The sequence below is a fragment of the Oncorhynchus mykiss genome, chromosome 12 (assembly GCF_013265735.2).
Source record: "Oncorhynchus mykiss isolate Arlee chromosome 12, USDA_OmykA_1.1, whole genome shotgun sequence".
Taxonomy (NCBI): Eukaryota; Metazoa; Chordata; class Actinopteri; order Salmoniformes; family Salmonidae; genus Oncorhynchus; species Oncorhynchus mykiss.
In genome coordinates this window covers 78,677,486-78,690,358 of record NC_048576.1, presented here as the reverse complement: position 1 = coordinate 78,690,358, position 12,873 = coordinate 78,677,486, and the positions used below count along the sequence as shown (strand labels likewise).

At 42.6% G+C, this 12,873-nt stretch overlaps 1 protein-coding gene across 3 annotated transcripts in view; it reads right to left on the bottom strand.

Moving 5' to 3' along the window:
* The window catches only part of LOC110538520 (alpha-1,6-mannosylglycoprotein 6-beta-N-acetylglucosaminyltransferase B), an 88,845-nt gene extending 79,362 nt beyond the window's left edge, over nucleotides 1-9,483 (bottom strand). The window contains exons 1-2 of one of the 3 annotated variants that reach the window (XM_021625389.2): nucleotides 9,362-9,483; nucleotides 7,090-7,202 (exon numbers count right to left, since the gene is read on the bottom strand). In XM_021625389.2, coding sequence (XP_021481064.2) covers nucleotides 7,090-7,159 — 70 coding nt within the window. In that variant the 5' untranslated portion in view covers nucleotides 7,160-7,202; nucleotides 9,362-9,483. Of the gene's footprint in view, nucleotides 1-7,089; nucleotides 7,203-8,901 lie in introns of all 3 variants that reach the window. The other 2 variants (XM_036938602.1, XM_021625388.2) reach the window with 2 other exon arrangements.
* Nucleotides 9,484-12,873: the final 3,390 nt, after the last annotated feature.

Below are 12,873 nucleotides of genomic sequence, written 5' to 3'. Positions count from 1 at the left end.
AGAGAGAGCATGAGAAAATTAGTTTTGATCAGTCAGGGAAATAAAAGTGCTGAAGGCATGTTGGCTCACTATTTAAAAAGGAGAGAACAAGCTATAAGATGAAAAATATAGGTTTTAGCATAGGTACAGCCAACTAATGCTACCTACAGTAGCAAAAAAGAGACCAATATTGATTAAATCTATTCAATGTCTTGGCTATAACATGCATAGGCAGACACACATACCTGACCCTGCACATACCATACTGTATTGAATTGTTGGTGGTTTCCGCATAAAACATTATATTTATGCATATCCCTATTGACAATTAGCCTTCAGTTTTTCATACGGTTTTGTACAAGATTGTGTACAACTGAGAAATGTTGGTACATATAACTCGAGAGTCCTGTGTGTGTGTGTACGTGTGTGTGTGTTGTTTTCCTGGTTGAGGACCCTTGGGGTGTCAGACCCTCCCCACTTCCCCTCTCACCTGCTAGATTGGTAGATTCACACTCCCCCTATCCCTGCTGCTCTCACTCCTCATACGAATATTCATTAACAGGAGGACTGATTGAGATTGAGTTGCTCTAGTGTACCCGGCAGCCATGGGGGAGCTGACAGAACCAGAACCTATTAGAGCCGACAACCTCTGTCACTTATCCTCTCTCTCATTGCACCTGACAGCCCAGAAAGAGGAAACTATCTGAACTAATGTATCTGTCTATGCTTCTCCACAGCTTCAATTAAAAACCTGCCTCTTCCTCCTATTAAGCCTCCCTCTCCCTACAGACAATATACACAGACACAAACAAACCCAAAACACATTTTAGGAGAACCACAAGCAAGTTGAAAGCCAGTCTTCTTCATTGGTATGAATGGCAGACATAAGGTGGAACTAGATGGGGAGCTTTGATGTAGATACTAACAATGTTTACATTCAGCATTCAGTTCACATTTGACCTCCCACCCCCACCATTCTTATGTTATGATAGAACGTGTGCCCCGGTATTTACAGGGTAAATAAGAAATCGGACCCCACCAACAACACAAAGAGGGGAACCGCTGAGTCAGGGACTCTGCACAAGGACCTCTGATAGGTTTCTGATTCAATGTAATGTACACACATCCAGTTCTCTCTCACACACACACAAACACACACTCCTTCAAACAATACAATACATACTGACTACTGTGTTCAGCATTAGGCATTCATGTTTGCCATTCAGAGGGTGAATGGGCTAAACAAAAGATTTAAGTGCCTTTGAACGGGGTATGGTAGTGGGTGCCAGGCGCACTGGTTTGAGTGTGTCAAGAACTGCAACGCTGCTGGGTTTTCACGCTTAACAGTTTCCCCTGTGTGTAGCAAGAATGGTCCACCACCCAAAGGACATCCAGCCAACTTGACACTTGGGAAGCATTGGAGTCAACATTGGCCAGCATCCCTGTGGAATGATTTCAACACCTTGTAGAGTCCATGCCCCAACAAATTGAGGCTGTTTAGAAGGCAAAAGGGATGCAACTCAATATTAGGAAGGTGTTCTTTGTATACTTGAACACTCCAGAGAACTAATTCATCATTTAAATTTGACATTTTAGTCATTTAGCAGGCGCTCTTATCCAGATTGACTTCCAGTTAGTTATACAACTTTAAAAAGGTTTGCACTGTAATTTTACATATTAGTTTCTCTTCTCGAAATAATGTTTGTGAGAGCACAAGGAAAATCCCTTAATGACTGTGACAGTGTTTTCACTGGATGAAGGTTCGATCAATCAACACAGAGTCAAGATGACTAAATCCTTTCAGCTGCTCAAGATGAAGAATCTTTGAGGTTTCTCTCCTCTCTCCTCTGCAGAACCGCATGCCTTCTTACCCTGGTGGATGCCATCAGATCTGCTAGGTATCAAAAACATTTGTGCAGCCTCCCTACCCGTAGAAACATGGTATTTTCCTTCCGCAAAATGTCACTGTCTATCATGGAAAATAGAGTGAGAAAGATATGTACAACATGGCTGTCGTGAGCTTTTCAAAATCCAACAGAAAAGCATCCGTCTCTGTCTGGCCACCCTGATGGAAGCTCATGTCTTCTTTAGTCACAGCAGCTCACCTCAGTACAGCCTGCTGGACCTCCTGCAGTGTCTCTCTGTCCATGGGGACTACACAGCCTGCTGGACCTCCTGCAGTGTCTCTCTGTCCGTGGGGACTACACAGCCTGCTGGACCTCCTGCAGTGTCTCTCTGTCCGTGGGGACTACACAGCCTGCTGGACCTCCTGCAGTGTCTCTCTGTCCGTGGGGACTACACATGCATGCTGTAACAAAGGCCAATTCTTCCCTTTTTTTCAAAACCACTTCTGAGAAGACCGCCCTCTGTTTCAAGCGTGCCATTTTACTTTCACTGAGGCAATTGATGTTTTTTTTTAGAGACCTGTACAGTAAAAAGCCATGTCTTCACTTCAGTTAATTGCTCTACTTTAGGTAGTGATGACTGCTGAGCTACACAATACATGGTTTATCGTTGTCATGAAAGCGTCACTGAACATAGCTGCAGTGGAAGTCCTTGCACTTTTATGGATTTAACTGCATTATTAGCATTTCGTTGAACACATTGTGACAAGATAGCCATGACATTGAATGGAGTTCAAATTAGATTTTCACTCGTGTACATCCTGCAAAATAGTTCATGAGCTCTCTCTGTTTCATCCTCACCTTAGTGGCTCCTGCCCAACCACTATGTTTTCTGACACAATACATGACCTACTATGGGTTACAAGATGTAGGGGAAAACAACATATGTGGTGACAGTTCATGAGTTATTACCCCTCACTTGGCCTCCGGGCCTAATACGTGTGTGAGCCAGTCTACTTCCCTGGCCCCATATTAGCGCCAGACTCCTCCTGTTAATTAGATGTGTAACAAAATCCATCAGTGGCATTTTGCTGAGAGAACACCTTAGGCCTAGTACACAAACACACTGTTACAGTGACAGCTTCATAATGGGTGGTTCCTTAAAGGATGCTACAGTACTGTAACCTAGCTCTGATTGAGTGCGTATTGCTAGTCTGATAGAATAGCTACTCAGATTGAGTCTGTGGAACAGCACAATGGAACTTCTGCCTCTCATCTCTCAGCAGTACAGGGGGGACAGACAAAATGTTTACATCCAAACTACTGTATATCAACCATTTAAACAGCATCAGCCTGCCAAGGGAATCTTGGAGCTCATGAACTTTACCCTTCCTCCATCTACCCAACAACCAGGCAGGGCCACGTTAATAGCCCCTATGGAAAAATGGGTATCCGTGAGGGAGAGCTTCAAAGACATAATTAGAAGCCCCTGGAACACCTCTGCAGCCTTTAAGATTGATCCTCTCTAACGTTTCCCTCTTTTACGCCTTCGTCCTTTCCAGGAAATAGTCCCCCACCACATCATTAGTTTCACGTTCCATGAAAGACCACCTGCATAATGCAGGAGAGCATTTATTGGGATGACTCATGTGCTGGAGGCAGCTCTGCTCAGTGGTCACTAGCTGGCCCAGCCACAAAGTCATACAACCCCAACCACACTGCTAAGCCTAATGCCTAACACTAACCTACATTTTGTTTTCATTCATTTTTACAATATAGCTAATGTTGACTTTGCAGCTGGCACATCTAGTGGATATCACTCAGTTCTGCGTCACGGACAAGATTCATCCCCAAAAATGTTAACCTGCACCAATAATGGGGCAAAAGTTTATACAGACACATTATTTCAGTGGCCTACTGGGTGTAGCCAGGTGAAGCAACGGGACAGAAAAAGCAAATGGTACAATATTGTACTATCAATAAGAAATGAGCAACAGCAGTCACTGAGAATAGGCTACAATATATTGATTGGCATTGATGTTGAATCAGACAGGTCTGAATTGAGACATATCAATAAGTGGAGGTAACTGAAATGCAAGATTCAAACACGGTCTGTATGAAACCTTAGGAATCTATTCTATTTCATTGTTGCGTATCAATTCTGTATAACATTGTGTATATCCCCAGTGTGGTCACTAATCCAACCAGGGAGAATCCTACAACAGAGCCGGTATGCCTGCTAATTATCTCCCTGTCCACACAACAAGCCCATAAAGCCCTAGACAAACAGATCATCCAATGTAAATAGCATCAAAGCTTGCATAGTTGGATACTATACAGACAGGATCTGGGAAGAATCTACAAACGATTCATTGATTTGTTGCCCTCCCACTAGCCTACAGCAGCATCATTTATTGTATAGTAGTATACCGTATCTACTCAAATTTTATTTAGACTTCTCTGAAATAACATTATGGACAACATGTTATGATAGGCTCCGGCTGCCTCTAATGACTGTATTGTCTATAATGAACAGAAAAATAGTGGACTGTCCTAACAGTTTCGTTGAGGCTTTATCTTGTGGTTGTAAGTGAGTCCCTCTTTGCCATGCAAATTAACTGAATCCCCTAAAACCATTTACACTGCATTTCAGCCCTGCCACAAAAGGACCAGCTGACATCATGTCAGTGATTCTCTCGTTAACACAGGTGTGAGTGTTGACAAGGACAAGGCTGGAGATTACTCTGTCATACTGATTGAGTTCAAATAACAGACTGGAAACTTCAAAAGGAGGGTGGTGCTTGGAATCATTGTTCTTCCTCTGTCAATCATGGTTACCTGCAAGGAAACACGTGCCGTCATCGTTGCTTTGCACAAAAAGGGCTTCACAGGCAAGGATATTGCTGCCAATCAACCATTTATCAGATCATCAAGAACTTCAAGGAGAGCAGTTCAATTGTTGTGAAGAAGGCTTCAGGGCGCCCAAGAAAGTCCAGCAAGCGCCAGGACCGTCTCCTAAAGTTGATTCAGCTGCGGGATCGGGGCACCACCAGTAAAGAGCTTGCTCAGGAATGGCAGCAGGCAGGTGTGAGTGCATCTGCACGCACAGTGAGGCAAAGACTTTTGGAGGATGGCCTGGTGTCAACAAGGGCAGCAAAGAAGCCACTTCTCTCCAGGAAAAACATCAGGGACAGACTGATATTCTGCTAAAGGTACAGGGATTGGACTGCTGAGGACTGGGGTAGTCATTTTCTCTGATGAATTCCCTTTCCGATTGTTTGGGGCATCCGGAAAAAAGCTTGTCCGGAGAAGACAAGGTGAGCACTACCATCAGTCCTGTGTCATGCCAACAGTAAAGTATCCTGAGCCCATTCATGTGTGGGGTTGCTTCTCAGCCAAGGGAGTGGGCTCACTCACAATTTTGCATAAGAACACAGCCATGAATAAAGAATGGTACCAAAACATCCTCCGAGAGCAACTTCTCCCAACCATCCAAGAACAGTTTGGTGACGAACAATGCCTTTTCCAGCACGATGGAGCACCTAGCCACAAGGCAAAAGTGATAACTAAGTGGCTCGGGGAACAAAACATACAGATATTTTGGGTCCATGGCCAGGAAACTCCCCAGACCTTAATCCCATTGAGAACTTGTGGTAAATCCACAAGAGGCGGGTGGACAAACAAAAACCCACAAACTCCAAGCATTGATTATGCAAGAATGGCCTGCCATCAGTCAGGATGTGGCCCAGAAGTTAATTGACAGCATGCCAGGAAGGATTGCAGAGGTCTTGAAAAAGAAGGGTTAACACTGCAAATATTGACTCTTTGCATCAACTTCATGTAATTGTCAATAAAAGCCTTTGACACTTATGAAATGCTTGTAATTATACTTCAGTATTCCATAGTAACATCTGACAAAAATATCTAAAGACACTGAAGCAGCAAACTTTGTGGAAACTAATATTTGTGTCATTCTCAAAACTTTTGGCCACGACTGTAGATCTAAACTCCTCCTCTATCAACTATTGGTCCATTCATGAGCTCTACTAAAAGGCTTATTACCATCACAGTCAATCTGGGATATATTTCTATGCTCAGTTGGTCTAATACGTAAAACGATCCCCCATTTACTTGGCCCCAAGCCTTTTTACTCCCGCTTGCAAAACACAAATTGTGTGTGCGCGCGGGTGCACTAAAAGACCCTCATCACTAAAGCAGATTGCACAGTCAACAGGCTCTCTGTGTCACTCCTGGGGCCAGAAGTAGCTGACCTGGTGTCTACTATCTTGGTGCTGCTCCAATGAACAATGACCTCCATCCTGCCCATTCATTACACACACACAGGCTCAGGGTTTACTTAGCCTGGCTTTCCCTGGTTGGGTAACAGGCAGTTTTTAATGAGCTGAGGGCCAAATGCCTTCCCTAGACTGCAGCCTGTGAGTGGTTAATTTATCAGGCAGCGTTCCAGCCTTCCTCTCCCTGCCCACGTCCCTCTCCCTATCTCTGCTGGGGTTGGCGTGCAGCACGGAGGATTACATTGTATGAAGATTATCCATCACTTATGGATTTTAACCACAGTTTGGAGGACAGAGAGGGATTCTGCTTTAGATCAGGCTTTCACACAGACAAACAAACGGTCACTAGAGATTCCTACTGTACTGTGTATTATCACTGCACTGCAGCAGCATTTTAGTCTACAAGCATGCATCACTGCTGAACAAACCATAAAGCAAATCATCTGTAAAACAAAGTTCTCATGACTTTCTATTGTTCTGTTGGGTGGTTGTGTCACCTGCTAATGCCCACATTGACCAATGAGGATGAGACAGTGTCAGAGTGTCAGGCTGTAATAAAGCTGAGAGGCAACAGAGCCCAAGCTAACATTGACTCTACTAAATGATCTGTGCACTGTGATATAAATGCAGGGGCACATAGAACAAACACAGATAACGTGCTCCGAAAATTAAGAGCCTGCTTTCCCAGAGCACGGAACACTGACCAGGGTGAATTCTAAAGACCTGGAGGGGGTGACATCTTAGCAAGACTACAGGGAGGTGAGGGGAGAGTAACAAGACCCAAGCCCCCTAACCCCCACCTGGTGAGCAGCAGACTGATGAGGTCTGTCAGCCGGCTGCCTGCAATCAAGGGCTTCTGCTGCACTGAGCGTGTTCTTCCATGTTTATTGTGTGCAGAGAACGTATGTAGTCAGAGGCTGCCAGGCTTTACCGAGAGAGAGACGCTGTAATGTCTGTATTCTGGAGCTTACCTTCGGCCCGCATGGTGAAGGGAGTGTCTCCGGGTCGCTTGGCCGAGAACTGTCCCCCCAGGGAGGTCATTAGGAAGCACAGGCTGAAGAAGCCGATCCCCGCCACAAAGATCCTGCAGGGACAGTGACCAGGGCAGCCAGGAGACAGAGAGCAAGACTCAGGGTTAGAACTCAGGGGGAACAATAAGAGAAAAACGAGGGAGTTAAGGCAGGGGAGAAGAGAAGAGGGGGGGTCAACTGTCAAAATGAAAGCAAAAGAGCTGTACAGTACAAAAGGAATGGGGCACAAGAAGATGATGCAAAATAACAAACAAACTTAAAGATGACAAGTTTGAATTCGATGGCCATTGGTCTAATGCGTTGCAATTCTTTTCATGGGGTAGTCAGGTGCACCTCGTATAGCTCGGCAAATGGGAGCTGACGGCATCATGAAAACAAATGATTTTACTTTGTTTTTTTTAGTCCACTTAGGTTTCACTTAGTGTTTTGATCCCATCACTGCATTTCGTGCCATTTAACAGAGTGCAGAGAATCCAATTATCAAGACTGATTGATAATTCATCCATCTCTAATCATCATTCTTAACTAATCTACCTACGGCAATGCTGGGGATCTGGTTGTGGACAAAGGATAATGGCATATTACATACAGTACATGGGTCTTGTGTACAACACAATGCATGTAAAGTCAACTGAAAAATGATAACATTAAGGATTACAGTTGCATATGTGACTGCAACCACAATCCCTGTAGACATTTTCAAATGTTCTGAACGGTGGGTGGAAATGAATGCTCATAACAGATGCCTTTCAAACTGTAGATGACATCCTTGCATGAGAAAAGTGATCCACTGAGAAATGCTCATGCAAATGTTGAAATATTTGAAACCATTCCGGTCCATTCCTCCAGAGGAGAGCTGCTGGATGGAGAGCTAGATATACATATCACACACCACAGCTCCTCATCACTTGCTGCTCATTTAACACAGGTTATGATATTGCTTTCTTTCTTCTCATCCTGTGCTGTAAGGGTAGCCCTTTAAAAGAGAGCTTCATTTAATTCAGAGGATATATTACACTCTTACTGCCTAAGAGCGATGTCATACTCCATCACTGTCCAATATTTGGGCTAATGGTGAAGAGCTGAGTGTTGTGCTCATGAACGCTAAAACCAGTGTGTTCAGAAATACAGAAAAATAGTTGATATCACCTACTGTCAGCTGATCTGATCTTTGTGTGTTTGCATGCCACTGAACACATTCTACACACCAATGAATTCACTCACAGTAGACACTAGGCACAAGCCTAACTGCCTTTAGAGTGCTGGCAGAGTTCAGGTTTACCATAGTGATCAGAGTATGCCCAAGAGCTCTGAAACAATGCACTGATCTATATTGACTCAAGTGTCAAGTGCATAGGCCTTCTGTATAGGTACATGCATGTCATTCTGTGTACAGGGGAAAATACATGCAAACTACTGTAGAAATATGTAGTTCATATTCAGTCTTGTTGTGCACTATCTGCAATGCACCTTGATCCGTCATGCAGTTAGCCAACTCCTTGCTTTTATGAGGATGTCATAACATATTTCTGACACGACAGATCCATTTTCACACTTCTATGACATCACAGGTGTGTACTTCTGTCAAGGCAACCTGACCACTGTGAGTTTGTTGTAGTCTACTCATGACGTTCCCATTTTCATGTGAACTCATTTTTTTCAACTCAATTTGAGACTTAGGCTACACAGAGAGAGAGAACACTGCCTGTACATCGAGACCACGAGAACAGTAGCCTACATGTAAATGCTTACCTGAATGGTTTGAACGTCAGAAGACATCTTCTCACCATAGTTGAATAGTCTGTGTTCACAGCACTCATTTTCCGGAGAAGGAGAAAACGCAAAGAGCCCACAACATTGTGTATATTTCACAAAGTGTCCTAAGCGCAAACATAAATAGTAACTATGAATGAATAGAGCTTTAAAAATATCGATACATCGACTTCGGAATCGGATAACCAATACTGCACGTGCTTGGTTTAGTAAAGTTCGGACGGAATACACTCCGCTTGCCCAGCTGCATACAATAGTTTGCTTCCGCTGAGTTTAAATTAGTCCGTAAATTAACCCTGACTCCGGAGTCCTAGCCGTTCTGTTGGAAAAACACAAGTAAATTTGTTCACTCCTCTCATTGTTAACATGGTAAACGTGTATGTGTTTCAAGTTGGGAAAAGGGTAGCAGAGTTATCGAGCATAAAAGTCCATTGCTCACCAGTGAGCACACAACGTGTGCTAGGCTCCATTCGCTTTCTGGCTGTGTATTTCCAGATTGTGCAAGTAGCCTAGATCTGTCTTCAGTGCAGCGCCATCTAACGAGTGATACATACAATCAAAAGTTTCAGTATTGCAGGACAAATGACTCCTGTTTTCATAAAAAATGTCCCAGTCAGCTCTGCACAGAAGCCTAAATCAAAATAGCAGTGAATTAGTCTCAATAATAGAAAGCCAACATCATAGATAGCCTAGTTCCTACAGTTTTCATTTAAAAGCACACAAGCTATTCAATAAAACAAATACATGTTTAGTCTTTGGACAGTGTAATTTACCTTAAATTTACATACCAGATTTTTTCACATCCGTTGACGCTGTGGCCTACTTTTTTACTTTCAGCACCATGGCCAGTTCCCCTTGCCGTCAGCAGCTGAGCAGACATAAACTCAGCAAAAAAAGAAACGTCCCTTTTTCAGGACCATGTCTTTCAAAGATAATTCGTAAAAATTCAAATAACTTCACAGATTGTAGTAATAACTTCACATCATTGTAATAAACGCAGTTGACAGTGAGAGGACTTTTTTTTTTTTGCTGAGTTTATTAACAGCAGCACTCAATGGTCTGAATGGGAGGACACTCAAACCAAGTCTCTTATCGAGATCAAGTCTCTTAGCTGCAGTGTGACTGGTAGGACTAGGACCTCTTCACTGACTAGGATCAGTGAAGAGTTTGCACCTGTTAGACTAGCCTGCTTTGGCCCATTCTATGAATCCAATTGCTAAGAATCTACTCTACTATTCTAATCTATAGCAAGGTAACTATGGGCAGAAGTTACTCACAAAGTTGAATGATCTCACCTTTCCACAATGTATCCTCTATCCTCCCTCTGGCTTTTTGTAACCTAGTGAAAATGTTTTATATAAAATATGATAACTAATGATATGAGACCTGAAAACTGGAGGAGAGATAAATGAAACCGATTGTCACAATTCCCAGATTTCATCCAGACACCCATGAAAATCAACATGTCTGTGACCAGCCTGACCACTTGTGCTCCTGCACCTGCAGGACTAGTCAGAGAGGAGAGAGAGAGGAGTATGTCATTGGGTTAAGGCAATAAATCACAGAGAAGAGACAGAAAGACAGAGAGGAGGCAGCCATTCTTGAGGTCACCCAGGGCCATCCCTACTATGACAGAGAGCAATCTACATCCCTGCTGCTATGGAAACCATTTTCATGCAGTCCTATGAGCCCTGAATCAGACTGACACGATAGGGCTCTCTGGCAGGCCTGGTACGGTCATGGTGTGGAGAATGGCATTATACCCAAGCTCTGGCTTCAAAGGCATTGACAGTCAGCTCACATTCATTTAAGATGACAAGTTCAACCCTTCACATTATTTTGTAAAAAAGGAGGAAGGGAGGCCCTGCTAAGGTACACAATAATAGGTGTTCATAGACAGAAGCTGCTAAGGTACACAATAGTAGGTTTTCATAGACAGAAGCTGCTAAGGTACACAATAATAGGTTTTCATAGACAGAAGCTGCTGAGGTACACAATAGTAGGTTTTCATAGACAGAAGCTGCTAAGGTACACAATAGTAGGTTTTCATAGACAGAAGCTGCTAAGGTACACAATAATAGGTTTTCATAGACAGAAGCTGCTAAGGTACACAATAATAGGTTTTCATAGACAGAAGCTGCTAAGGTACACAATAGTAGGTTTTCATAGACAGAAGCTGCTAAGGTACACAATATTAGGCTTTCATAGACAGAAGCTGCTAAGATACACAATAATAGGTTTTGATAGATAGAAGCTGCTAAGGTACACAATAATAGGTTTTGATAGATAGAAGCTGCTAAGGTACACAATAATAGGTTTTGATAGATAGAAGCTGCTGAGGTACACAATAATAGGTTTTCATAGACAGAAGCTGCTAAGGTACACAATAGTAGGTTTTGATAGATAGAAGCTGCTAAGGTACACAATAATAGGATTTGATAGACAGAAGCTGCTAAGGTACACAATAGTAGGTTTTCATAGACAGAAGCTGCTAAGGTACACTGTAATAGGTTTTCATAGACAGAAGCTGCTAAGGTACACTGTAATAGGTTTTCATAGACAGAAGCTGCTAAGGTACACAATAATAGGTTTTCATAGACAGAAGCTGCTAAGGTACACAATAATAGGTGTTCATAGACAGAAGCTGCTAAGGTACACAATAATAGGTTTTCATAGACAGAAGCTGCTAAGGTACACAATAATAGGTTTTGATAGATAGAAGCTGCTGAGGTACACAATAATAGGTTTTCATAGACAGAGGCTGCTAAGGTACACAATATTAGGCTTTCATAGACAGAAGCTGCTAAGATACACAATAATAGGTTTTGATAGATAGAAGCTGCTAAGGTACACAATAATAGGTTTTGATAGATAGAAGCTGCTAAGGTACACAATAATAGGTTTTGATAGATAGAAGCTGCTGAGGTACACAATAATAGGTTTTCATAGACAGAAGCTGCTAAGGTACACAATAGTAGGTTTTGATAGATAGAAGCTGCTAAGGTACACAATAATAGGATTTGATAGACAGAAGCTGCTAAGGTACACAATAGTAGGTTTTCATAGACAGAAGCTGCTAAGGTACACTGTAATAGGTTTTCATAGACAGAAGCTGCTAAGGTACACTGTAATAGGTTTTCATAGACAGAAGCTGCTAAGGTACACAATAATAGGTTTTCATAGACAGAAGCTGCTAAGGTACACAATAATAGGTGTTCATAGACAGAAGCTGCTAAGGTACACAATAATAGGTTTTCATAGACAGAAGCTGCTAAGGTACACAATAATAGGTGTTCATAGACAGAAGCTGCTAAGGTACACAATAATAGGTTTTCATAGACAGAAGCTGCTAAGGTACACAATAATAGGTTTTCATAGACAGAAGCTGCTAAGGTACACAATAATAGGTTTTCATAGACAGAAGCTGCTAAGGTACACAATAATAGGTTTTCATAGACAGAAGCTGCTAAGGTACACAATAATAGGTTTTCATAGACAGAAGCTGCTAAGGTACACAATAGTAGGTTTTCATAGACAGAAGCTGCTAAGGTACACAATAGTAGGTTTTGGTAGACAGAAGGATAACATTCATTTTCTCGACCTTGACATCAGTAAAAATGACAAAGTTTGTTTGCACACATCAATCTTAAGGAAGCCTACCGATGGGAATACAATTCTGAGGGCAGACAGCTTTCACCCCAGAAGGCTAAAAAAAGAACATTCCATATGGCCAATTCCAAAGAGTCCGCAGAATCAGGAAAAAGACTACAGCTGAATTGGAGAATCGCTTCTTGAACCAGGGTTACAGCGCTCAGGTCCTGAAAGATCCAGGTATAATGGCTAGACGACTTGATAGAGAGAACTTGTTGCAAAGGGGAGCGCCTCGTGATGCACCAGAGAGTGTACTTTGGTACAAAATACAGCACTGAAGCAGAGAACATTAAAAGAAAC